Raw genomic sequence first — 26,621 nt, 5'->3', positions numbered from 1 at the left:
GCTGGGGTATCTGCTCACCCGGACTATGTTTTTTTGGCTGTAGATACTCTAAAGTTCAGTGCTCTAAATGTACTTTGGCTAATTTCTTAGTGGGACAAGCAAAGTTAGCAGTTTGGAAGTCCTTCAGATTGGCGTCTGAAGGGCAGGAGGTGGATGTTTAAAAATTGTTCACAGTAAATTTAGTAGTTCACAGTAAAATTAATAATGCTTTAATAAAGGGGTCCAAAGACAAAGTCTCTCTCTCTCTCTCTCTCTCTCTCTCTCTCTCTCTCTCTCTCTCTCTCTCTCTCTCTCTCTCTCTCTCTCTCTCTCTCTCTCTCTCTCTCTCTCTCTGAGCTGGTAAGTAATCCCTATAGTGCCTCGCTGTTAAACAGCAGTCCTCTGCTCAGCCTGGCTCTGTGGTTAAGTGAGAGGATATTTATGGTTATGTAACTGGAGAAAGTGGTTAGGCCGTATTTAACATGCATAATGTGTTAGGCATTATGGGCAAAGAGAGAGTGATGCTAATCCAAACGTAGCACACACACAGAGACACACAGAATCAGCACCTCACAACTGAAGGGATCAGCTTGTGGGTGGAATCTTATCAATATTTGGCCAGACGTTCTTCACTCAGCTGTGAGAAAAAGTACAATTAAGGCAAGAACAAAGTGAGAACTGCATTTAGAGGATGATGTAGAGAGAGACAGGAGAGGGGCAGAATAGAGAGGTGGAAGGATAGAGTGGAGAGACAGAGAAAGTCAGCATAAAGAAGAATGACAGAGGAAAAAGAAAGGAGAGCATGAAAGAGAATAACAAGAGAGAGGGTGAGGAGTTGAGAGAGGGGGAGGAAGAGATATCAGTGTATGTAGGATATAGGAGATATAGGATATTTACAGAGAGCGGAGAGAGAATCAAAGTAGAGAGAGAATTTTGCTATTATTATTATTATTATTATTATTATTATTATTATTGCTGTTGTTTTATAATATCATGTTTAATATTTAATATTTTATAATATCATTATAGAATCATTTTGCTATTATTATTTTTATTAGTAGTAGTAGTATTGGTAGTATTAGTATTATAATTATTACACCTGTTATATGTCAATAAAGCAACATGAAATTGAATTGAACTGAATTAAATTGAGAGGGGAAGAGTGGAGAGAGGGGGAGTAAGAGAGAGGCAGAAGGAGAGGGAGAGAGTGGAGAGAGTAGAAAGACAGAGAGGGATATAAAATAAAGACTCCGACACAGTGAGGGAGAAAGAGTTAAAGAGATTAAGAGTGAGGAAAGGAAGAAAGTGTGAAAGAAAAAGGAGAGAGGTAAAGGGAGCTTAGAGAGGGAGAGAAAGTGAGAGGTAGAAGGAGAGGGAGAGTAGAGAGAGAGAGAGACATTGAGAAAGAAAACAAGAAAGAGAGAAAGACAGTGATGAGACAAAGAAAGAGTGTGGGAAAAGAAAGAGAAAGAGAGAAGCGAAAGAGTCATAAGGCACCCAAAATAGAGAAAGGGTAAGAAAGAGAGCAGAGAGCATGTGAGAAAGTGCACGAAAGAGAGAGGGAGCCAGAAAAAGAGGGCAGCTGAGCTGAGATTGGGGGATTGGAGGACATGCTCTAATAGTCTCAGACCAACACAACTTTCCTCTGAGAATTCATCCTTCTTTCAGCATCACACGGCTTCTCTTTCCAATTCCCCCCTCGCTGTTCCCGCTGCACAAACTCAATGTTCTGTTTGAAGCCTCTTGTTTGCATTTTTAAAAACAAAAGACTTGTTAATTTCACCAGCCTTAGTAATTAGACGTCCTCCTTGACCACAACCAGCTCCACCAGTAATGTGCCGCAATTATTTCTCGACACCTCTTATCAGAACTAGAGCAATTAGCTCCCTCTCTAAGTGGAGCACGCTGCATTATTAATCAGACCAGGACTGAGAGAGAGAGAGAGACTACATTCTGATGAATTTGCAATGTGACTAGGTTGTGTTGTAAAAATGCAAATGTTCAGTTTTTTCATTCATGCTTGGCAACACAGAATTTACCGAAGGCCAAATAAGTGCTGCAGGAGAAAAAACAGAGAAGGCAAACCAGCAGAAGAAAACAAAAAAGGGGAAAAAAAGAAAGAAAAAATGGGGCGAGACGAGGTTAGAACTGCTAGGAATGCAATTCAGATCTTGACAGATCCTGAATACGCATGAAGAAACACGCACACTCACCTATTCACAAACTCAAACTTAGACTGACCCCAATCTTGATGGAGCAGTCCAGCTGTGCGACTCTCGTGCCCCCTGCGATGGATATTTTGCTGAGCACAAATTGCCGGCCATAGTGTCCAATTTCATCCGACTGTGAGGAACTTTTTCAGCAATAATGGAGGCACGATATACATGAAAACGCCGAACTGACAGGGGCTACAAATATAGACCAAGACAAGATGCAGTGAGGGGCCTGAAGCCTTTTGGAAGGCGCTGGTCTGTGTGCACGTGTGTGTGCATGTGCACTTTCTTGCTCACACACACAGCACAGCACTGAGGCCTAATGAGCCTCAAAGCATGATGGGAAAACTCACTGAAGGTTCTCGATGGAAATATGATGGAGAGAAACAGAGAGCATGAGAGCTTCCTGTAACAATCATATTAAATAGCAATTTACTGAGATGCATGTCTAGAAACATTTAAGCTAACATAAAGGGAAATTCCACCAAAATGTCTGCATCATTAAATCGTTAAGATGGCAACAAAACCATTCAGAGGGGTCTGATGTGAAATGTGCCATTCTAGAGGAACTTACTGAGTCAGAACTGTTGTCTAGTTGTCACAGTGGTGAAAGGAACTAGACATCTAAAGTGCTTAATGCCCCTGAACGTTTTCTCACGGAAAGCAATTACATGAATGTGTTCTGAATTATTATTATTATTGTTATAAATGTGTTGCCTGATGCTTGAGAAATTGTTTTATGATCATGGAGGAGAGGTACAATCAAAACAGTACCTAAAGAGACTTATTTTTTCATGTTTACCACTATTTTACCATTATATGTATAGGTTCACTGGTCATTTTGGATAAGATTAAGTGACCCTTATTATTCCCACAATGGGGAAATTTCACCTCTGCAATCTAACCCATCCATGCAGTGAAACACCAGATACACACTAGTGAAGACACACACTAGGGGACAGTGAGCACACTTGCCCAGAACAGTGGGCAGCCCTATCCGCAGCGCCCGGGGAGCAGTTGGGGGTTAGGTGCCTTGCTCAAGGGCACCTCAGTCACGTATTAGTCGGCCTAGGGGATCGAACTGGCGACCTTCCAGTTTCCTAACCTCCAGCCCACGACTGCCCCCAGATAATAAGAGTTCAAGACATTGTGACCCCATGTTCCTATCACCACCACTTTAAAGATATCTTCAGTGCACCATTTCATGTCAAAACACTCTAAATGACATTGTTTAGCCTTACTGATTGAAACCCTATATTTAATTGAAAATTGTACACTGTTAGAAATAAAGATTCTGTGCAGGTACATTTTTCGTTCATCAAGGTACAAACAATGTAAACGTTCCCTCTAAGGTACAACAGTGATTTTAAGGTCCAATTGTGTACCTTAAATATGTTTTTCCCAGTTGAAAACTAGATATTTGTACCTTTTCATAATCTAATGTTTTAAAACAGAACAATAAAATAAAAAGCCTGGAGACGAGACGGGGTGTGTGGAGTCAATACAACTTAGAAAATATTATTTCAATGGATTATGGTACAGTTATGTTCCCTGACTAAAGGTACTGAGATGTACCCTTGAGGGTCCCACCCCACTGACAGGAGTGGTACTGCCCCAGTGACAGTTTCATATCTTTTTTCTGAGTGTACAAAGAAAACATATCAAATGTTGACACTGACAAATTTGATTGTTTTTTGAAAAATATATGCCCATTTTAAATTTGAGTGAGAGATAGAAAAAGGGTGCAGAAGAGGGATACTAACAGAGGGGTTCCCCACAGTATTTTGGAGAGAGCCTCAAATTAAATCAGGGATGAGGACAGGACAGTCAGGGCAGTGGACAAGGCCTTTGTCCTTTGCCAAACCACCTTATTCCGATATCATGAAAAACAGAGAGAAATGCAGGTGAGGGATCAGAGCAGTTACCACGTGCAGGATACTGGACCTTCAGAAAAGTGTAACATCTGCACAATAACTCAAGGTAGGCCTATGTTCTATGCATAAACTCAATATCTTGTTTGATAAATAATACAAAATAAATAAATAATACTATAATATTATTGTACAAATAAATAATGCTAAAATATTATTGTAAAACAATATATTTTATATTAACAATATATTTTGCTTATTTTCAGAATACTATGCTTATTGAGACCAAAAGCGAAAGTTATTTAGTGAATTTTAATGTAGTTTAACATGTAGTAACCATCCCTGATCCATGTTGCAGCTGTCCCCAGGGTTGGGGTGAGTTGCAACATCTGACGTCTTCCATTCAAATAAATATTGTGAATGATATGTGATATGTAATCATATTTCAGTGGCATGCATAATTAGCAGACAAATTTAAGTTTAATATGCAAAGATTTGGTTGGCCTAGTCCAAATAGTCTCTGAGTAACTGAGAGAAATGCAACTGTACCCAGTCTCCCCCTTTTCCAGTAATTAGCACTGTGCAAATTGTTTGCCTAAATCATCACACACTTGCCTCAAACTATGTCTAATTGATGAGCAATTTCTAACAGTCATGCTTATGTGATTTCTAACATTGTATGATCTAGGAAAAATGTACAAACATGTGCTGCACAGCTACAAATGAGTATCAGGCATCTTAAATCATTTCTTTGTCCATCTTTGAAAAATCACTGTATGTCGTACAGCGTCAGAAGCACATAAACAAGTCTGTTTGAGATTACTCAACAACTCAACACAGTTTGAGGCGATTTTGTGACGATGCAGACATGCTGTTTGCATGATGCTAATTGTTAGGGGCATTTTACATTACTCATTAGCTACATTAGCTAGCATAGTTTCAGGGGAAAACTAAAGAAGCAAACTTCACAAACATGTTTTGCCTTATCGACTACATTCAGGGTAAGAGGGAGGGGATGGACGGGTGTGTATGCTTTATATTTCTATTTCCATCACCGACGCTGTATACTAATGTGCAGTATACAATATACAAATAGGAGACATCAAACATACAAAAATCCAAGATTAAAGGAGGTGGACTAACAACTGCACACAACACATTAACATATGTTTATGTAACCAGTAATCCCATTATGCAATGCACAGCTTGTCAGTTTAAAGCATTAAAATCATAATGTCTACATGTAGTGTTTCACAGTAAAGCACATTAATCGTGTACAGTTATGTGACCTACCACAGATAAAAAGCTAATCAAACACTAATCTGAAGCTCCAGAATGCTGATATGTCAGAAATGTGCTCTCTGGAACATGTCCGGTGATCTGGTGTATCTGGGTCGGGCCAGGGCGACTCGTTCCAAGCTCAGTTTGGCAACGCTAGCTTTCAGCTGCTGAAAAGAGATGCAGCGTTCTCTCTCTGCAACACAAATAAAGTCTCTCTGTCTCTCTACCTCCCCGCTTTCCTCCTCCCTCTTGTTGTCCCCGCTGTTTCTCTCTCTTTTTTCTGTACCCTCTCTCACTCTACTTCTTTTTTCTGTTTGTTCTCTCCACTCTTTCTGTCTCTCTCTCCCTGTCTCACTCTCTCTCTTTCTTGAATTTTGTTCTCTTTCCTTCTGTCTTTCCTGCTGTTCTCTCTCTCCCCATCTTCTCTTCACCCTTTCTCTTTCTTTGTCTCATTATCTTCCCCTCCTTTTTTTTCTCTCTACCTCTTTCTCTGTCTCTTGTTTTCTCTCTCTTTTCTCCCTTTACTCTTTCTCTCTCTTCCATTTCCTTTTTTCTGTCTTCTATCTGCTTCTCTCTCGCTTTCTTTCTCTGTTCTTGTTTCCTCTTTCCTGTCCCTGCCCTTTCTTTCTCACCCCCCTTCACACTCCCAATCTTTCTCTCTTCTCTCTCTCTCTCTCTCTCTCTCTTTCTCAAAACAAACCCTTTATCTCCCCCAATCTGCCTTTAAAATCTTATCTCTGTACTGATCTCTCTCTGTCTGGCCCAGCTTTATTACATATCCTTCAGTCTCAGGAGATTCTTTCATTTCCACAGCCTCTTCTCCTCTTCTCTTTCTCTGCCCTCGCTCACACAGGAGCCAAGGCCGCTGCTCATTCTCAGCTCTGTGTGAATAGTCATCGGCTGCACGGCTCAGTTCTCATGGCGGCACTTCTCTTTTGTGAACACAGTGTACGCAGCGCAGAGCACATTTATTTATTTACAGAGTCTCATTTGTTTTGTTGGACCTTTCCAATGGCCTTTATTAATACATATTTGTAAAGTTAAAGAAAGGATGAGAGAGAGAGAGAGAGAGAGAGAGAGAGAGAGAGAGAGAGAGAGGGGTAATTATAAAGTCTGGCAGTAGTTTCTGTTTTACTACTGAACATTTTCTTTAGAAGAGTGTTTCAATAAAAGTGCCTCTTCAGCTGAAATATGACCAACAGAGTGTGTTTTTAGAGCAAATGGATGCATGGATGGATGGATGGATAGACAGATGAAATGATGGACCTGGATGGACAGATGGATGGATGGACCCAGATGTATAAGTGGATGAATGGATTCATGGATGGATGACTAATTGCTAATAGTTGGATGAATGGACAGAAGGATGGATGAACCGAATGGAATGAATGGATGGATAGATGGTGGATGGATGAATTGATGCAAGGATGAATGGATGGATGCTTTGATGGATGGACACAAATAGACAAATGGATGCACAGATGGATGGATGAAGGGATGGTAGTTTGACTGAAGGATGGATGGGTGGACTGATTAATGGTTGGACGAATGGACAAAAGGACAGAGAGAAGAATGCATGAATGGATGGTCATATGGATGGATGGATAAATGGACAGAAGGACAGATGGATGAATGCATGAAAGGATGGACACATGGATGGATGGATGGACGTGTGGATGGATGAATGGATGCAAGGATGAAAGGATGGGTGGATGTATTGACGTATGGATGGACATGAATGGACAAATAAATGGACAGATGGATGGAGGGATGGATAGATGGATGGATGGATGGACAAACAGACAGATGGACAGTTTAACGGATGGATGGATGGATGGATGGACAGACAGACAGATGAATTGTTGGTTTGAAAGATGGATGGATTGGCAGACTGACTGATGGTTGGATGAATGGACAGAAAGCTGGATGGATGAACGCATGAACGGAGGGTCAGATGAATGCTTAGATGGATGGATGGATGGATGGATGGATGGATGTGAACAGCAGTCACATAAACCTACAGTCAAGTTCATCTGATTCATTCTTTGCTGTGGGAGTGATGTGACTCACACTTGTGAGCTGGTTGTGTGGAGGAAGAGGAGGAGGTAGGGGTTCGTGCTGAACCGTGACTGGCACCTCTTCTCGACTGTCACAGAGAAACAAGAGACCTCTCGCCTGGCTTGTGTTAACACACACACACACCCTCCCCACAGGCCACAGCATGACCACTAACATCTGCAGCCCTGCTCTCACAGCAGCAGTGCTGACCTTGGGGCAGCTGATCTCTGCACTTATTTACTACCAACCATATGCTCCGATCTGCAAAACTAATTGGAGAACAGCACTCCCTGCAGTATAGGATCAGTGAAAATTATACATCATCAAAGAAAGACACACTGCAGAAACTTATTCATGAGGGTATGAATGGAAGAAGAGAGTTTTTTAAACCCTGCCTGCTGTGATGTCACTGGATTTAATCTAATCAGACAGCCATATTGGTCCCCTTGTTAACAAAGGGAATTGATTCAGCATGGCTGGATGAACCAAAGACCACGCAGTTGTATGTGAGCTTAATGGCTCATGGAAGAGCACTGCACGCACATGCATCTTCATAGTGACACTAATGAAAAACCTATCTACCCTTGGAGATCAGGAGACCAAACAGAAATTGCAGAGGAGGAAGAGAGAGAGAGAGAGAGAGAGAGGAGATAGAATTATTAAGAGCTTGTCACTACAAACCAGTCTCTAGGTGTTGTGTCAGTTCTTCTGTCTCACTGCAGATCAATAGAGGCCTACTCTCTCTCTCCCCCTTTCTCGCTCTCTCACACACACACACACACACACACATTCTAATGCTTCTCCACACACACAGCCATCCACAACAACTGAAGTTAATCAACAACGTGTGCACTTTAGTATATGTAGCAGGAATGTAGCTACCGGGGGCCTGAGGGGGCGTAGCTGACTGACTTGGAACCCCCAGGATTTCTGAAGGTAAAAAAAATGGCGCCGATGAAAATATTACACTGTGATAACTTAGCTCAGATGAGCTACATCCCATAGACTACTTACCTAGCTAGCGAGCAGTAGTGGTTGATCATGGTAAAAAGTTTAATACAGTGAAAAAGCAAATATCACGATCTTCAACCATTCACCCTAGACCTCTACTATTAGTTCTGCAATGATAGAACTTGTTGTTACAGTGACTAACGTTAGCCAGCTATATGTGAGGTAAGCAATCATGTGTTGTGTTTAACGTTTCCCCTTTGATTAAGGGTGGCACTATGGCAAATATATAAAATCGCAATACTTGAAGACATTTTCATGAAACACAGGTTCAAACAAAACATTATCAAATGAGGCAATGATTTTTATTCAACGTCTGATTTAGTGCTCTGTCCTAAATGCAGTTAAACAGGACTACTAATTCTCTCGTTGTGATCAAACATGCAGATATTTAGTGTGCTTTGAAGTACTGACAAAATCCACATCAAGCTCAGAAAAGCATACTTGTCGCAATAAAAATTGCAATAAATATCCTTTTATAAATTGTTTTATTACAATAAAATAAAATCTTGCCATGTTGCCAACCCCTAACTCTGATTATAGTAATGGGTGGGTAATGTTTTAATGATGTAGCTGTAGTAAAGTTGGCTGGTTGTCATGTTCACTATAGTGATGTCTCTGGGTCTTAAAGCAGGAACCATTTTTAAAAAATTATGCATAATAAAATAGCTACAATGTAAACAATGTCCATCAGAGTGGTTTGGTATGAAATGCTCAGTTCTAGAGAAACTTATTGAGCCAAAATTGTTTATAGTGGTGGTGATAGGAACCAGACATCTGAAGAGTTTAACGTCTCTAAAAGCCACATGATAGAAAGCTATTACATGAAATGGTTATGATGCATTAGACTTAGTTTTATGATTATGGTTGTGATCAAAGTTTTGGCCTAAACTTTTTTTTTTCACATACATTCATGACAGAGAGGTACATGTGTTGTGTTGTAAGTCAAAATAGTCCCCACAGACTTTTCAAACTATCTTACCATTATCAACATACAAAAACACAGGAGACACGTAGGATGACTTGTCATTTTGGATAGTATATAAAATGCCTATATTTGTTGTAGACATCATGTCAGACCTCTGGTTCTTATCACCACCACTGTAAAGATATTCAAGTCTCTACAATGCACCATTTCTCATCATAGCACTCTGATGACTATGTTTACATCTCAGTGATTGAAATATGCAGAAAAATCAGTGAAATTCTGGTTTAATGCTTGCAAGCTGTCCCCTCAACCTGTAACCTTGGCCTCCCTAAACTGAAATTCTGACATGCATGTCACAGAAGTTCAGGTTAGTTTGGACACTAATGGTATTTGCCACTGCAACACAGAGACACTGTTGTGTAGTAGTGCATTGGGTGCTGCTCTTACATCATTCTTAAGCCTAGCTGTGCAAATACTGGGCATGTATGTGTGTGCATCTGTTCCTAAGAGAGCTGTACACATAGCCAGAGATGATGCGACACTCATATCTTTTTCAGAGATAAATATAATGAAGGCATCCATGATATTTACAGCACCTGCTTTCACATTATTCCCTATTACATCACTGTTGTCAGAGCAAAACCTCCAAAATGTTAACTTTATGGGAGAAGGAAAAAACATACTTTACTTTTAATAAAAGTCAATGTTACCAGGCTTTTTTTCCAAGTATTTTTTTTGTCCATTCTTCATGAAATTTACACACAATGTAAAGGCCAACAGGCATTTTCAAATTATGTCAAAAGCTGAAAAACGACAAAAATGGTGATACACATTGTCTGAGATGAGCATTCACTGAGTGAACTTCACAGATAAACAGGCTACACACCCCTAACACAAAACAAAGCCAGACCCGCCCATCCACACCCTCATCTCCACTCCACAATAGACACAGTATTTGCACTGTTTATGTGCATCTCACTTTTACCTTCAGTACTGCTCATCTACAGCTATTGTCAGTCACTGTTAAATAACACTGTATCCTGATGAATCTCTGTTTCATTTGTGCTGTACAATGGATATGACAACGAAATGGACTTCAGCTCTGACTTGCCACTGCAAATTGGCCCAAAGTGCTGGCAATAAGGCCTGCTGTGTCAAAGTGGGCAATCAGTGTGAGACAATTTGATCCATTTGCTGTTTATCACACTCCCAGCATCTTCTTGCTGCTTAGAATTGCTTAGGTAGGGCTAACCCAGCCCACCTTAGAGCCAGATATGGTGCTACTCTAATGCCTTACTAATATATTTCACGCTTTCAGAATTCATAATAAACACATTCCTGCAATCTGAAGCAATGTGGCCCTTGAGAAACATCAGTCCTATTTATAACAACAGAGTAAAATAATTATGCTTATATATACATATGTATGTATCTATCTATCTATCTATCTATCTATACATATATATATACACACACGACTTACAGCCTTTTATTGATTGTAGGCAACTTCTTAAGGGAGAGATTAGCGAGCCTCTCTGCGTCACTTTATCCATAAACCCTTAGAGAAATCCTCTTAGATTAAAAAAAAAATCTTAAAAGTCAGATAATGCCTTGCACTCACCCCGAGGATGACAGTGTCATCTCCCTGGAAAACGGGGAGGAATCTGTCTCGGCGAAGAATTTCTGACTGATTCAAGGGACGAAACCGGCACAGCACCTTGATGTTGCATTCTGCGCCAGGCTCAGCCATTGTGCGCTGCGCTACGTTTGGAAAAGTAGCTCAACTGCTTGACCACGCTCGCTTTCTTCGCCGTGTCCGAGCGTTGCTCGGCGTGCAAAAGTGCTGGTAGATGGTGATCTGAAAGCAGACTTCGAAATAGCCAGGCGACGTAGGAGTTGCTTGGACGAGAGATGCGCAGTTCATGAGCCTTCCAGCATCCAACGCGCAAAACACCTCTCTGTGAAAGAAGCGCAAGTTTAGCGGACTGTCTGGTCAGTGCTTGCGCTGTTCACCTGTCATTAAAGCGGGTCTTGGTGCTGGCAGCTCTGCGGTTGTGCTTATTCCAGTCTGCAGAGCGGTGTGTGAGGTGTGCGATGCTGCAGCAGTCCGGACGCACGCGCTCGGCCCAGCTCCACGCTGACTGGCCTTTATCGGCGAGGGGGCGTGGCTTAGGGAGCGGCCCTGTGGCGTCACCGTGATGCTCGCATCAGGACCACTCATGCTGAAGCATCTAATGTGAAAACAAGACCGAGGAAAACAAAAGCCTGGCAGGTGGCAGGATAGAGCGATGGTCAGCAAGACTGATCACAGAGAGCTTATCTAACACACCTGACGTGGTAAATGAGGCATGTTGGAGCTGAACTAAAAAGGAAAATAGATTGGACTCTATATGCTTAAGTACAACTTCATACTCATGGAATAGACCCTTATCTTAAATAGGGTGGATTCAAGTATTCAAGGCAGGTAACAGAGGATTTTTAAAAACGTTGATGCTGATGATGCTCTATGGTGTATTTTTCCAAAAAGAAATGCACTGTTAAAAGGACGTTTAGTGTAAAATTGAATATGACAGTGGCTTTAACATTTGGGGTCTATGTGTGTCGTATCACCACAGTCATGTATTACCCCATTCCAAAATGCAGCACATAGTACCACTCTTAAAAAAGATAGTTCTTCATTGGCTCTTTAGTTAAAATATATATCTATATAGAACCTTGAACACTCAAAGAACACTTTGCATGATTGAAGCGTTCTTCAGATTAATGGAGAATGTGTTGCATATAGTTCTATTGTAACAAGCCTGACATGTTAAGAGTAGCAGAACCCTTTTTGGTGCCATAGACAACCATTTTCAAAAAGGTTGTATATAGATCCATCTACAGCACATTCTCCTTTAATCTGAAGAACACTTTCACGATGCAAAGAACCCTTTAATCATGAAAGGAGTGTTTAAGGTTCTATACAGAACCATTTCCTTTACTATAGAACTCTTGAAGAACCATCAGTTATTAAAATTGTGTATAAAGCTGTAGCATCTTAATAGTTGTAGATTCTCTTACAAGTTGTAGAAACATTTTTGCCTGCACTGCAACAACATTGGTTTTATGTTAATGAGAAATGTGATTTCAAACTTTTGAACTGTTATTCCAAACAGTTTGAATGGTAGCGTAATTATTGTGTTTTACTGGCCTGCAAACTGATTCTATTCATTTAATTGCTGTTTTGTGTTCAGTAGCCTACATCTGCGAGAGGCGACTATCACCAATCAGTGCAGTCATCCAGGTTTTGTGCAAGAACAGTTAGATAAAACTAGGTGGAGCGTGTGCATAGTTTTGGTTAAATGAGGAATTCTGCTTGCAAAAATTCTTAATAGTTCAAATTTTGTAAACAAATTCATTCAGAGTGGTTTAGTGTGAAATGCATTTCATTGTAGAAAAACTTACCAACTTAAACATTTCTTTGGTGGTGATAGAAACTATGGGTTGCAACGCCTAAAGTGCAAATACAGTCACAGTTTATTCACTATTCAAAACCACCAGTTCTTTTGTAAATATGTAAAGCTAATAATGGTAAAACAGTAGTAAGTCTCAGGAAAAAGAGCTTTCTTTACAGGCTGTTTTACCTTAGCATGTCATGCACAGCCATCTTTAATGAATTTTTAAAAATACATTTTAGGCCAAACCTTCTCAAAGCTATTGTTCCAGTCATCAGCATCATATTCAACAGGGACTGAACCCTTACTGCAGGGGTGCACACCCATTTTTCAGTCCTGGAGGGCTGTGTCCAGCACAGTTTAGTAATTTACCTTCTCAAGCACACCTGATTACACTCATCTGTTAATGGCCAGTTTAGTGGGTATGTTTGAGCAGGGGAACCACCAGACTCTGCCGGATACCAGCCCTCCAGGACAGGAGTTGTGCACCCCTGCTTTACTGTAATAACTTTGTATGATGTAGCTTTTAGAGGCATCAAGTTTCAAACCACTCTGAATAAGTCTGTTTATATATTAACAATATAATTATGCAGAAATGTATGAAGCTGAAGTAGGCTTTTTTTCGCCAACTTCTTATTCGAAATTTCCGTTCCACCTTAAATGGGGCCGTACTTACATGCAGGCCCCTTCTACAGCACTTAAGGTGAACGGAAACAACTGAACAAAAAGCCAACTTCAGCCTAGTCAGAAATTTTTAAAAAATTGGTTGAATTCCCCTTTAAACCAGCGCTTGTAAACAGCTGATGAAACTGGGCAGCGTCTGTGAACAGTTAGATTAAACTGGGAATATATGTGTTGGTTACATTAAGATGCGCAGTGTTTATGAACGGTTAATTCGAGCTGGGCAGTGTTAGTGAACAGTGATTGTGAACAGTCAGTGAGGTGGACGGTGGTGGTTGAGCTGAACTGGGCTTTGGCTGCAGTTCACTTCACGCGAGACTCCAGCGGGTTTGACGCTGCTGTCAGCGAGTCACGGAGGCAGCTCGCTCTCTGCAACAATTGACGTCTTTTAAAGTCTGGAAATCATTGAAGAGATCATCAAATATTTTAAGAATTCCGATTTAGTCTCCTTGTGACGATGGCAGACCCGAAGTACGCCAACTTGCCAGGCATCGTAAGTCTTTATAATTCAAAACCAGCTTGTTAGCTTAATGCTAACAGGGTCCCGTTTCGTGTAGCGTTAGCGGCTACATGGCTGAACGAACTGTTAGCTTCCTACACGCCTAAATTCAGATTTTCTTTTTTTATGCTGCGCTATTGTTAGGACACTTAGGCTGATACTTATCATCTGACTATTGCTTTGCAAACGTTATTTGGCAAAACAGTGATAATAGCCGATAAAGTTAGCTGTGTAGGTTAACGTTAACGTTAACGTTAGTTAGCCTGTCGGCTAGCTGCCCATCATCACTCCACCCAGAAAAGCCGGTTAGCATCTGTCATCATTTTCAGCAGCTAATATGACGACAAGATAGTGGGTTAAACATGTCTTATGAACGTAATATAATGTTTTGTGCAAAAAGAAATCATATTCCTGGACATAATTGCGAATTGATTGGTGTAGACATGAGCTAACCAGCATGCTAGCTAGGTTATTGTTTTGGCAGTGTTGGAGGCGCTAGCTGGATCAGGAGAAACGTCTAGTCAAGCAGCTTATTAGCTAAACCTGGTGTGTAAAAAGCTCTTCACTACGAGTTTATTGCTAAAATATCACGAACATATGTGGAGTCATGTTGGGCCAGTAACGTTAGTTGCCATGTTGGCAGCCAGTGTTGTGGAAGCGACTCTATAAAGGGCGGCGGCCACGGAGGTCAGCAACTTCATCAGCACTGATATGTGCTTCAGGATTCGCTTTTCTCCTTTTGGGAGACACACAACTTCTATTGCATGGTATCTCTCCATTCTTAAGCCCTTGGAGAGAGAGGTTTATTTACTAACAGAATGACATCATCTCCCAACAGGCCTTTAACGAGCCTGACGTCTATGAAACCAGCGACTTGCCCGAGGATGACCAAGCGCAGTTTGAGTCGGTGAGTGGTCAAAAGCTAAACATACAGGGTTGTCCTTTAAGCTGTTGTATTGAAGGTGTGCTTATGCCTGACACACACTTAACCTAATAAGTACTTTCCCTCCCCTGTCACAACACCCACCCTCCTTGCTCTGATCCGCCCTGGACTGTAGTTCGTGCAAGTAAGAGGTCCTCCTTTTCTGCCAAAAGTGACTGCATGGGTTGTAATCATATTCCTTCTCTCCTGTGTTTCAATCGGGAAACAATCGTAGATTCGTAGAGATATGGAGCTGTCTGACTCTTTTCTCTAATTTGATCACCTTTTTGATTTGTTCTGATGTCCTTGATTGTAGTTCTCATTGTACATATCTTATACGACACTTTTCCACTGGACAGTGTGGCCTTGTTACGGTTACAAATTCGAATTAGAAATAATATATAAAATAAAAATATATATGTATTTTTACAATAGTGATGACAAAAATCAGGGATAATGATGTATACGGTGTAAATATATTAAACATATAAAGCAGCTTTTCACATAGAAAAACTCCTAATGAAGTGTTTACTTTTTAAAGATTGAACTATGAGTACATATGAAAAAATGTTGTTATTTTCCTTTTAGAACTACACAAAAACAGTAACAACAATATGGGATCTTCTGATTTATTTCCAGCATTTGGTTTTATGGGAACAGATTGTATGACCTGAGTGACAGTGCTAGGTGATTCTGTGTGGTTTGCATTTGACCGTTCATTGGTCTGTGGTGTTTCTAGCTCCACCCCTATGTTCTTGTTTGGTAGGAAGGGTAACCAAATTCAGCACAGGTGCTCAGGTAAGGTACAGAACACTGGGCAATGGAAATGACAGCATAATATGTGATTACCTATATATAGGCATACTATTCCAAACCACACTGTTTGATGGAAAAGCATTTATAAGCACTTTAGCTAGATAATGTGCACATGTGGATATGACTGGAGGACAACCCATTTGCCAGCCATGCTTAAATTATTTTTAACACTTATTTGATGTAGAGTTAGTCATTTAGAGCTAAGATTATTTATAGGTATCATCCCATGGTAGGTGTAGACACCATGCTGTCTGTAGTTTTAATCAGTGGCACAATGCTTTTAGTGAGAGCAAATGTGAGGAAATGAATAAAGGAAATAAGGAAGTATGAGTGTGTGTATGAGTTAATGTGTATGATTTTTCACTAACTGCCACATGCCTTCAGTGCAAGCTCCATATGTGTAGCACCTGCTGTTTCTCTGATCTGAAGGAGAAGACGCTTCAGCCCTTTCATCCTTCTCTTTCAGGCGCGGAGACAGAGTCTCACTTGCACAGCTGTTAAAGTCTGTGACTAGCATCAAGTCTCCTGTTGCCTAGCCTGCATTTAACTATACATGAGGCTCCACTGCTCTCCTTCTAACTCGGACCGGCCTACGACTTACTGTGTTCTCTGAAGCCTGTATTTGGGTTGTTCTCTGAGCTTTGCAGGCCTGTGAGGTGTTTCACAAAGTAGCATTTCTCAGTTAGCTGGATGTCTTAAAGGTCGGGTCATCAATTTTTTTTTCTCCCCCAGTCACTTATTGTAGTATTTGGCGAAATCCTCCTCATGTTCCAGGAGCTGCCAAAATATATCCTCAGGGGACAAAATACAGTGTCCAACAAGAAGGAGGACAAGACTCTGCATTTATTGCTCGTAAATCATTTTTTTCCTACAGCACATAGTGCAGCCTTATAGCTAACACGTTACAAATAAAACCCATTGAGAAAATAACATCAATTCTGATGTTCAATTCTAAAATGTCCAATCTAGAGCAAAGACAAGAACATTTGGTGTAGCTTTCTACCATTAAGGTAGTTGAAGAGCATGAAGATGCTGACATTGCTCTATATCTGCTTGACAGGTAATTATTTTGCATAGCACATCAAGGTACCAAAGTAGGCTCTGGGCTTCAAGGGAATTGGTCCTACAACGGTCCACCTAGCTGTAGTGTTAGCTGATGTTAGTTGGCTGTATTGATGTCTGTTCATCATTTTATTTGTGACAATAAATTACAAACCCGGTGTGCATCAGCACTGAGGCATTCTACACTAGGAAGCACACATGCATGCATTTTACTGGTGAGGCTTTTAGGTGCTGTATTTGTTTGGCTGTTTCAACATAACTAGCTTCAGCTAAAATTGATGACCCCGCCTTTAAGCCCAAAGTCAATCTTGGCCAATAGGAGAGGCCAGGGATGTTCAGCTCTCACTTTTGGCTTATGTTGTCCAACTTATTGAGAAATCTTGCTGTGTTAAACTCATAAGCATATGTGGCATACTTTAACAGAGTGGTTCCCAACCCTGGTCCTGATGTATGAATAATAGCCCAATTAACAAACCCTTCTTGAGTTGAAGTGGGTGTGTTAGAGGGGAATATATGCAGGGCAGCGGTAATCTGGGACCAGAGTTGAGAAACCCTGCTGCAATGTAATCTCAAACACATCTTTTCTGTGGTGTGAGAAGTTACTGGAGCTAGAACTAATGCCTCTTTGCGCTGTGGGGGTGGGAGAGGGGAGAAAGGCCACACGATGAATAGATGAATAGTTAACAGCAGTGATGCTTACAACAAGCAGCCCTCTCTTTCTCTCTGTCACCAGCTCCTGTTGTGCATGTCATGTGATAACCACATTAATATCTATCTCTCTCTTTTTTTCTCTCTCTCTCCTTATTCTTTTCTCCCTTCCCCCTTGTATGTCTTTTTCTTTCTATCTTTTCTCCTTCTTTGCTCTTTTTTCTCTAACTGTCTTTGGGAACCCAAGGAGCTGGTAAGAGCCTGAGTGATTCCCCCTAACATCTAACCACTCCTCACAGTCTAATCAAAATCAACCTTCTTGTTTTTCTCGAAATGACTATGTACAAGTGTTTTTTGCTTTCAGTGCATCTTTCTATCAGTTATGTACTGCTTTTCTGGCCTGTTGTGAGACTGTTTGCACCCACATTTCAAAACTTCCTCATTTTATGAAATGAGTGCTAACCTGCGCACCATAGTGCATAGCTCTTTCTGCATCTGTAGTCGTCTCTTGTAGTGAATTAGCTTTAAAGGCTGTTTTACCCTGTAACTAAGTGAGAGCAAGGCTAAAGCCCATAACATCCGTGCAGTCTGTGTCTTCATGTAGTACACCGGTGATTTCACAAAAACCATTTCATTCCGAGCCCTAAATTTGTTTGTGTGATTCATACTGGTGGCTGTTATTAGTGGAATGTATGAAACTGGATTCATTAAGCCCACTAGTAAGGGGCAATGGAGCACTCATGAACATTGTCCAATAGACAACAACCCTGCCATTAGCCAATGGATGTAACGTAAGTTAGCATGGCTGAGAAGTCCTGCCTGAAAACTCCAAATAAGCATGGAGATTTGTGTTGCATGTGGAGAATACAATACATGCGCTAAAAATAAACATTACCTCCTGCTAGGGAAAAACAGTTCCGTTAGCTAACAGTACTGTTGTGCTTAGGACTGAAAAATGTATATATTTTTACTTTGAAAGAGTGCAGTTTTTAACTTGCAAAAGCTGCCATTCTAATGATAGCATACATTATTAACTGTGCTGTCTTAAGTTTTAAGGGGGAACTGCCCATAGATGAGTCAGACCAATCAGAAGCAACCAAACACCCATGTGATGTGTATGGCAAAAGCAGAACCACAACTAGCAGGCCGGAAAAGTAGTTATGCTGGTTTTCTTTCCAAAAAATAGGCCTGGAACTTAATTTACAGAAAGGTCACAATTTACAAATATTGGTCAGAAAAATTGCAATTAGATATTTTGCTCAAATCATTCAGGCCTCGTTTTGCTATCTATCTTGGGTTATAGATTGTACTCCGGATATTAAAAGAGCGCAGGCTAGAGGAATTTAGGGGCAGGTTTTAGAAAGGCTGTACTCCTGTGTTCCGCAAAGTTTAACAAATTGTCCCCCGGCGTGTGTTCCCATTACAAGATCACGTCTGGCCCTACAGGATTAACACATAGCTGACTGATAAATCCAAGAATCCAGTTTTGTAGTTTTCCCACAGGTCCCTTTGTCACAATGTCTGTGTTTGTGTGTGTGAGAGAGTGAGTGAATGATTTTGAAATTGGAAGTTGAAATCAACTAATCAGACTTTGCAATTATTACAGTTCATGATTTGTGACCAGCGTCCTGATCAGGTTTACCTTTCTCTAGTAAATCTTCTGTTCCAAGGCTTAGACCACACACTTTGCCTTGTTACCTTATAATTACACTCTTAAAGTTGGTTCTTCAAGGGTTCTTTAGTAAAGGAAATGGTTCTATTTAGGACCATCAGTTTTGTATAGAGCAATTTCATGCTTAATTGGTTCTTTAAATTGTGAAAAATGGTTCTATATAGCAACAAAAAGAGTTCCGCTATTGTTGTCAGGCTTGTAACAATAGTAGAACCTTTTTTGGTGCTATATAGAACCACTTGCAAAAAGGTTCTTCACAGAACCATATACACATATACACATTCTCCATCAATCTGAAAGTGTTTCACCATGCAAAGAACCATTTCTGCATGAAATGGTTCTATATAAAACTCTTACATTCCCTTTACTGAAGAACCCTTAAAGAATTATCTTTTTTAGGAGTGTACATTACCTCAATGATCAGTGAGACATCTCTCTCTGAAAATTCAGTTGGGCTTAATCACTGCATGCGCAAATTGTTTTTTTAAAGTGTGTATGTGTTGGTTTTTTTTTTTTTTTTTTTACTCGTTTTTACGTCTGGAATTAAAATTCAAGCTGTATGTGCTTAAAAAAACAAAAATAACAAGTTAATAACAAGTTAATGCCAGTTGTAAGTGTATTAGAGTTCCAAATGTGATCCAAACTGCCTTACCATCTCTTGAAGTAGACAGAGTTGCCTTGTGTTTAGAGGTTTGCTTATAGTTTGTCTGGATTTAGTGAGGAAAATCATCATTCTCTTACTGATGTGTTTTGGCTAACAAAAGCAGCTGGCCTGCATGTGTTTTTATGTTAGTTAGAATTGCAAACACATCCTAGTCCCTCTTGGCCCTCAAATAGCATATACACACTTGATTTGCATTTTAATTCCAGGTGTAAAAATGGCCTCCCTGAGTTGCGAAAAAAAAGCTTTTAACACATTTTTATCCATCCCTGTATGATTCCCCCCACTGCTTTAATAGGAAGAGCTGTGCAGCGACAGTGTGGAGCGCATTGTGGTGAACCCAAATGCTGCCTATGACAAGTTCAAAGACAAGCGTGTCGGCACTAAGGGCCTCGGTGAGAAAACCAGCGGCTGGCACATCTAATTTGTAAGGTGAAATTTAATGGCTAAGTTTCCTGTGTCTCATTACTGTAACCTGTCTGGCCTCAGACTTCTCGGACCGCATCAGCAAGACCCGCAGAGTGGGCTATGAGTCTGGAGAATATGAGCTTGTAAGTTCTCCTTCCAGTATTTACTGTTAGGCTCATGACACTTGAGCTCTCCAGACTCAACCACACCATCCTCTTATTGTTCTGTTCTCTTTCCTCCTTTCTGTTTAGCTTGCAGAGGGGTGTGGGGTGAAGGAGACTCCTCAGCAGAAGTACCAGCGGCTTGTTAACGAGATTCAGGAGCTCACTCAGGAGGTGGAACACATTCAGGTTGGAGTTCAGCACATGCACACACACTGCCTTTCACATTGGCTGCCTGTTTCTTATATTTGTTCATGCGTCAGAGAAGCTATAGCCCCATATTACTCATAGTCATTTCAAAGCTAGCACTCTTGAACTGTTCAGTCAACATTAGCACCAGTGTGGAATGCAGGACGACTGAGGGACTTCCGCTCTGGACAACACACTTGGCGCTCTCTCTCTCCCTCTATGAGCCTGCGAGCACCTTCTGCTGCTGGAGCACCTCTCGCTAACATTTACAGAAAGGTTTCAGTGATGTGGACTTGAAGGCATGTAAACATGGACTGGTGACTAAAATGTAAATCTGCATCATCTGAAGTGAAACTCGTTAAGAAAAAAAAACGACGGAACCCGAAAGGGCAAGTGCAAACAGCAGTGCTAGCGATGTCAACGTTAACACTATTAATCCTCAGATCCCTCAGTCAGGTAGCAGTAACATTAGCAAGGTGAAGCAGCAGTCCAAAGACAAGTTTCAGACTAACTGGCTCAGAATATATCAGTGGCTCAAACTTAACAACGTTAAAATGAGCTGCTTGATTTGTAAAATGTACGGTGCCCGATTTTACAAACGTCAACTTTCAGCTGGTGCTTTTCATAGCGCAGCCTTGAAAAGAAAGCGTGAAGCAGATCCAGCAAAGAATGTGATGACTAATGCTATTGAAGTTGCTCAGTTGCAGTGTGAGGAGGAAATTAATTGGCTAATTCAAAATTTGGTCATCTGGTTAAATTCATGAAAGAGATGGAGTGTCCTTCTTTCAAAAAGCTTTCAAAGAGAACAAGACAAGGTAAGTAGTATCCCCCCAAAGTGTATAAATCCCCTCTATGTGAAACATTTAAAGGGGCAACCCCCCCACCCCAGTTTTGAATTTCAGGCCCTGATCAGCTGTCGTATAGATAATTGCGATTGACAATTTGTCGTTTTTTTGTTCATTTCACAATTAAAGTAAAAGGTTTAAGTGGCCAAATTGGCTGCTTATCCATCTTGCTTCTTTAGCTGTCTGTACTTAATAGCTCCCAACTGAGGACAGACACAACTCAAGTGCAAATAAACAAACTTTACTCATTGCTGCCCTCTAAAGGTGTTATTGCACCAGTCAGAAGTTAAAACTTTTGCTGTTTTTGTAAGACCCATGACATGTACCAGTAAATGGGTTTTCATATATTTTACATGCTTTTCATTCAACATTCTGCTTGCTGCGATACAAACACCTGTGGAAAAGGCACTAAGGTTAAATAGTTACGATCGACTCATATAATTGAGACCTGTATGAAACTTAATAAGTTTCATTAGAACTGTTAAAGTTCTACAGTGGTCTTTAGAGCATTGTGGCTGTGTTCTTCAGTCACTTACAAAAATAAGTGCTGAAGAAGCAGGAGCTCCATAAGGCAGTGACTGAAGTTTTCTACACAAGTTTGTGCCCCTCTGTAAAGTTTCACAGTGTTTTGAGAGAGTGCAGTGGATGAGTGGTCAGTGCTAACCAGCCTCTGTGTGACTACATGCTTCTAGGCAAATGTGAAGGAGAGCAGTGCAGAGGAGCGCCTTACGCCGGTGGTGCTGGCCCAGCGAGCGGCCCAGCTGAAACAGCAGCTGGTCTCAGCCCACCTGGATTCACTCCTTGGCCCAAATGCCCATATCAACCTAGCTGACCCAGATGGAGCTCTTGCCAAGTAAGGACCAGTGGGAGGGGAGAGGGGTGTACAGTTAGAAGAGGCTTGTTGGTAGATGTTTCCTTTTTATGGTGATCTTGGACCATTGTTTTAAGCCATTAGGGAGAAGGGAGTAGGGAAAATTTTTGAATGGCGGAAAGGAAGTGAAAGAAATGGAGTACATGAAACAGGATTGCACCAGGGTAGAACAAATGAGAGGATGTATGAAATTCTGACAGGGTGCAATGATAATTTGAGTGAGTACTGAGGCCACGGCATAGTAAGTTAGAATTGGACAGTCTGTATTTAGGAAAGGCACTGCCTTTCCTCATGCATGTGATCAAATCAAATGGTCTGACCACTCAGATGAATTATCCAACCAATAAGGATTATATGATATACTTTCAAGCAATATGTAAATGTAATACTTGAGCGTGTGGCGTGAAATACGGATGCGGTTTTCAAATGTGTTGTTTTGCACATTAGACTTTATTACTCCTGAGTGTGTTCAGTTTTCTGTTTGCTTTATTGTTTTTGCATCACATCACTGTGTGTGTGTGATAGGCGGTTGATGACTCAGCTGGAGGTGGCACGGGGGGTGCGTAGCAGCGCAGGAGGAGAAGGGAAGGGATCAGGACCCAAAGGGCCAGATGGAGTTGTGCTGTACGAGCTGCACAGCCGGCCTGAACATGAGCGGTTTACTGAATCTGCCAAGGTAAGACAGCATTGTACTACATTTTTTAAACTTAGAAGGTCTAACTCTGAAATTTTCATTAAATTATGTTTTTACTGTTGTTAATTCTCTTTATCTGTGAGTAGATAGCTGAGTTGGAGAGGCGGTTGGCAGACCTGGAGACCGCTATAGGTTCCGGCACAGATAAGCAGGTGTGTTAGCTTACCTTCTCACTGTACTCAGTCTGCCTTCAAGCTCAGTGGCATTACTCTGCACCAGTATTCACTCATCAGTTTGGGTCATGTCTGTGCTATTATCTGGAATCTTGTCCTTGTGTCTTGAAGGAATGGCTAAGCAAGGTTTACTATAAGCACAGTAGTTGTATGCAAATTGTTATTGTTTTGTCTGTCTGTTAGGGTCCTCTCAATGCTGGACTTCAGGGAGCGAGTGTAATGGTGAGTACTCAGAGCTACTACGGCAACTGATTTGTAAGAAGCTGTGACTTTTAACTGTTCTGTTTGACTCTCACTGTTCTGTGAAAGTAGATTTGCCTCCATATTCTTGGTATTTGTGTTCTATTTTTACAACTTTTGGACCATTCTACCCCCTCCCTCTCTTATTCTCTCTCTCTGTATAGGAGACTATAGAGCTGCTGGAGGCTCGAGTCAGTGCTCTGGATGCTGCCACTTTGGACCAGGTTGAAGCAAGGCTGCAGGTAACCATGACTACAGAGAGTAATTTACCTCAGTGGGCAACTGCCATATCCTTCTTCAAGGGCTTTCAGCATTTAACCTTTCCTACTGAAAGTAAGAAACTGCTAGAAGATTATGGACCACATTACTGTGGCAGCGTGTTTCCCAGCAAAGCGTCCTGTGATGGAGATGGAGATATCAGAATGGGATGGTGTCTTGGTAGCTTCTTTCGCATTGGTAGCTACATTTCTCTTGAGCAAGTGAATTCCAGATTAGGCATAGGTGGGCTGATTTAAACAGAAGCCATCTCTTGAAACACCTGCATCAACCTTTTTTTGTTTATATATCTATGCTCCTTGAATTACAAAGTGAGTTTTGCTTTTACACTTGTGTTGCAGAGTGTTTTGGGGAAGATGAATGAAATAGCAAAGCACAAGGCTGCGATTGAAGACGCTGAAACACAAAACAAGGTGGGTTTCGGTTCTCTTCAGTTTGCAGTTTCTTTATAGCCTCACTTAGCTGTTAACTTAGAATTGACTTGAAAGTAAAGTATAAACACATTAGTATTCAGTCACAATATACCTTGCATGTAGTTACTAGACTGTGTCAAGTCTTCATTTAGGTTGTAATAGTTGCAGTATTAGTTGCACCTAATCTGAGAATCCAGAACCTCTGAACCCAAGATACTTTATGAAAACAGTGATTCTAGGAATGAGTGTTTCACTGTCAGCTAAAAGCTCCTTTGGGTAATTAGTTTCCTGTGACACACTTGAGATATGCAAGAATATTGCTGACTTTACGCTGATGCCTTCTCCACTTACACAGTGATTTTTCTAAACTTTGGAAAAGTCTTGACACTGGACACTTGCTAATCTGAGGCTCAAATAATGCTGTTATAACTCATATAGACAGAAATAACTCAGGTTATAAGGTGATATTTTGTATTTTTGCTGTTTGTTATTTTGGTTTAGTCTAAATTGCTTACAGATACACAAAAAGCAACTACTATTGACTTAACCTTCTCCAAAATATGAAACATTAGTTCATCTAACAAATTCTGGATTTGAGTATGCTTCATCTAAAATGTAGCCAATGTGCTCCTCAGTGAATGAAGTATGTCATATTCTGCTCTACACTTATTTCTCTCCACTTTGTTGGTGTCAGCTGTTCCTGTATTCAGAATGCTTTGTGGTGATAAAAATGATAGAAATTTACAGTTGTTTGTAGAGGTGTTTAAAAGCACACCAAATAATTAAAAACTGAGTACTGAATTGTTGTTCTGACGTTACCTGAGTGAATATCTTTGACTTTGTCATGCTGGTGCCTGCCGGGCCTGGGTTTGTTTCTAATTCAGGTGTCACAGCTGTATGATGTGGTGCAGAAATGGGATGCCATGGCAACCTCCCTCCCTCAAGTGGTCCAGAGATTGACAGCCGTTAAAGAGCTGCACGAGCAAGGTATTCTCTCACTTTCTGTGCATTATTTCTGCTATTCTGAGAAGTGGTTATCATAATGCAGTTTTGTGTAATGAAAACATATATATTAAATACCCATAATAGATGCTTACTGAAAGACTGTTGTCTTGGTTATGATTATTTAATAATACAGATTATTTAGCATGTGGAATGTATAAGATAGCTGAATCTCAGTAAGAGACATAAAGAGCAAATAGTATTGCTTTTGTTGATGGTGTTAAATAAAATCATTTGAAAACAAATATTTGGGCTGTGAGGGGCAAATCAAGTGTCATTAGTAGTTTTGAGGGTGTAGCTGTGTAAATATGTTGACTTAATGTTAACTCATCTCACAAGCAAGTTGATAATAGCCTTATTGTGGGTGTGATTTTAACAATTATGTTTAGAGCAGATTGTCCATTTGTCACATTCGTCATATTTTATTAGAATAGTGGTTGTCGTTGGAAGTTTTGAACACGATCCCTTTATATTACTATGTAGTTCATGTGTTTGTTTTTTCCCCTCCTCTCAGCTATGCAATTTGGGCAGCTGCTGACCCATCTGGATACCACGCAGCAGATGATCAACAACGCGCTGAAGGACAACAGCACATTGCTCACACAGGTGTGTACATGTTTATCTTTGTATTTAGTAACTTGTTACTCGGTCCCCTGTTGACCCCCTTTTCTGTTTTGTGCTGTAAATCTTTTTTCCCTTCACCTCCATGTACAGGTGCAGCAAACAATGAAGGAGAACCTAGTCTCAGTGGAAGAGAACTTTGCAGCACTCGAACAGAGGATGAAGAAACTCTCAAAATAAAATGGTTCTTTCTGAAATGAAGAGGCAAGCGATGGAGGGATGTGCAGAAAGGTTAATTCCTCATTTTAAATCTTGTGCTTTTTCTCCTCATAAGCCTTTTCTTCCACAACGCTGAATGTTGGAAATAAAGTTGGAAACAGGTGTAGTTGAAGGTTGAGAGCAAATGCCCTGTAACACTACAGCAAAACCAGTACTCTTTGCACCTCTTTTTCTGTTCTTTCTCTGAGGAGGTGGTTAGCATTGTATCTTAACCATTTGCCTAAATTCCACTCCTAACTCCTGGTGGAGTTTTAAAAGCATCAATTCCAGATTTTCTCCCCATGATATCTGTGGAAACCTTTTTTAAATAGGCTTTGAATGACTGAAGTTGATCCTGTTTTGCTTGTAAATGTAACGTCCCCGAATAGGAAGCGTCTGTGTTTAAATGGTAGCTCACTTTTCTATGAACGGTAGTTTTCAAAAGTGTCCATGAATGAAATGCATACAAGAACCACTGCCTTTGGCCAACATCTGTGGGAGGATATGTCCTCATCGAGTCATGAACAACGCTGTATATATATATATTACACACACCTGTGTACCTTAAACTGTTATCACACTCAGTTGCTTGTAACTCTTATTACTGTATTATGAGACGGATCTCCACAGGTTATTCAGCTTTTTGACATATGCATAAAAATTAAAATTGTCTCCAGGTGTGAGAATAAATTTAACATGCTTTGAAGAATGGTGCGTTGTTCTTTTCACTTCACTATGTGATTACATAGAACTGTCTATTCACGCATATACACACACACAAACACACGGCACAGAGA

At 40.7% G+C, this 26,621-nt stretch overlaps 2 protein-coding genes across 5 annotated transcripts in view; one reads left to right on the top strand and one right to left on the bottom strand.

Annotated features, from left to right (window-relative positions):
• kif5ab (kinesin family member 5A, b) overlaps positions 1–11,418 on the bottom strand; it is a 64,976-nt gene extending 53,558 nt beyond the window's left edge. The window contains exon 1 of the mRNA XM_036571190.1: positions 10,960–11,418. Coding sequence (XP_036427083.1) covers positions 10,960–11,088 — 129 coding nt within the window. The 5' untranslated portion in view covers positions 11,089–11,418. The remainder of the gene's footprint in view (positions 1–10,959) is intronic.
• Positions 11,419–13,705: 2,287 nt separating this feature from the next.
• dctn2 (dynactin 2 (p50)) lies at positions 13,706–26,530 on the top strand. 4 transcript variants are annotated; one of them, XM_036571186.1, is made up of 16 exons: positions 13,706–13,946; positions 14,791–14,859; positions 15,011–15,019; positions 17,648–17,653; positions 20,032–20,128; positions 20,223–20,284; positions 20,393–20,491; positions 22,029–22,189; positions 22,733–22,883; positions 22,988–23,053; positions 23,258–23,296; positions 23,479–23,556; positions 23,932–24,003; positions 24,888–24,990; positions 25,520–25,611; positions 25,720–26,530. In XM_036571186.1, exons 1-16 carry the CDS (start codon positions 13,911–13,913, stop codon positions 25,804–25,806), a joined length of 1,227 nt encoding a protein of 408 aa, XP_036427079.1. In that variant the 5' UTR covers positions 13,706–13,910; the 3' UTR covers positions 25,807–26,530. The 4 variants fall into 4 exon arrangements, with proteins under 4 accessions (XP_036427079.1, XP_036427081.1, XP_036427080.1 ...); XM_036571188.1 differs by lacking the exon at positions 15,011–15,019; XM_036571187.1 differs by lacking the exon at positions 17,648–17,653.
• The last annotated feature ends 91 nt before the right edge of the window (positions 26,531–26,621 follow it).

The sequence above is a fragment of the Colossoma macropomum genome, unplaced genomic scaffold (genome assembly GCF_904425465.1).
Source record: "Colossoma macropomum unplaced genomic scaffold, Colossoma_macropomum, whole genome shotgun sequence".
In the NCBI taxonomy this organism is placed as follows: Eukaryota; Metazoa; Chordata; class Actinopteri; order Characiformes; family Serrasalmidae; genus Colossoma; species Colossoma macropomum.
This window is presented reverse-complemented; position numbering and strand designations above follow the sequence as displayed.

Coding starts and splice junctions, on each gene's coding strand:
- dctn2 (XM_036571186.1), top strand. CDS start 13,911: ATGGCAGACCCGAAGTACGCCAACTTGCCAGGCATC. Junction 23,297..23,478: donor TTCAGGGAGCGAGTGTAATG/GTGAGTACTCAG, acceptor CTCTCTGTATAG/GAGACTATAGAGCTGCTGGA. Junction 23,557..23,931: donor AGGTTGAAGCAAGGCTGCAG/GTAACCATGACT, acceptor CTTGTGTTGCAG/AGTGTTTTGGGGAAGATGAA.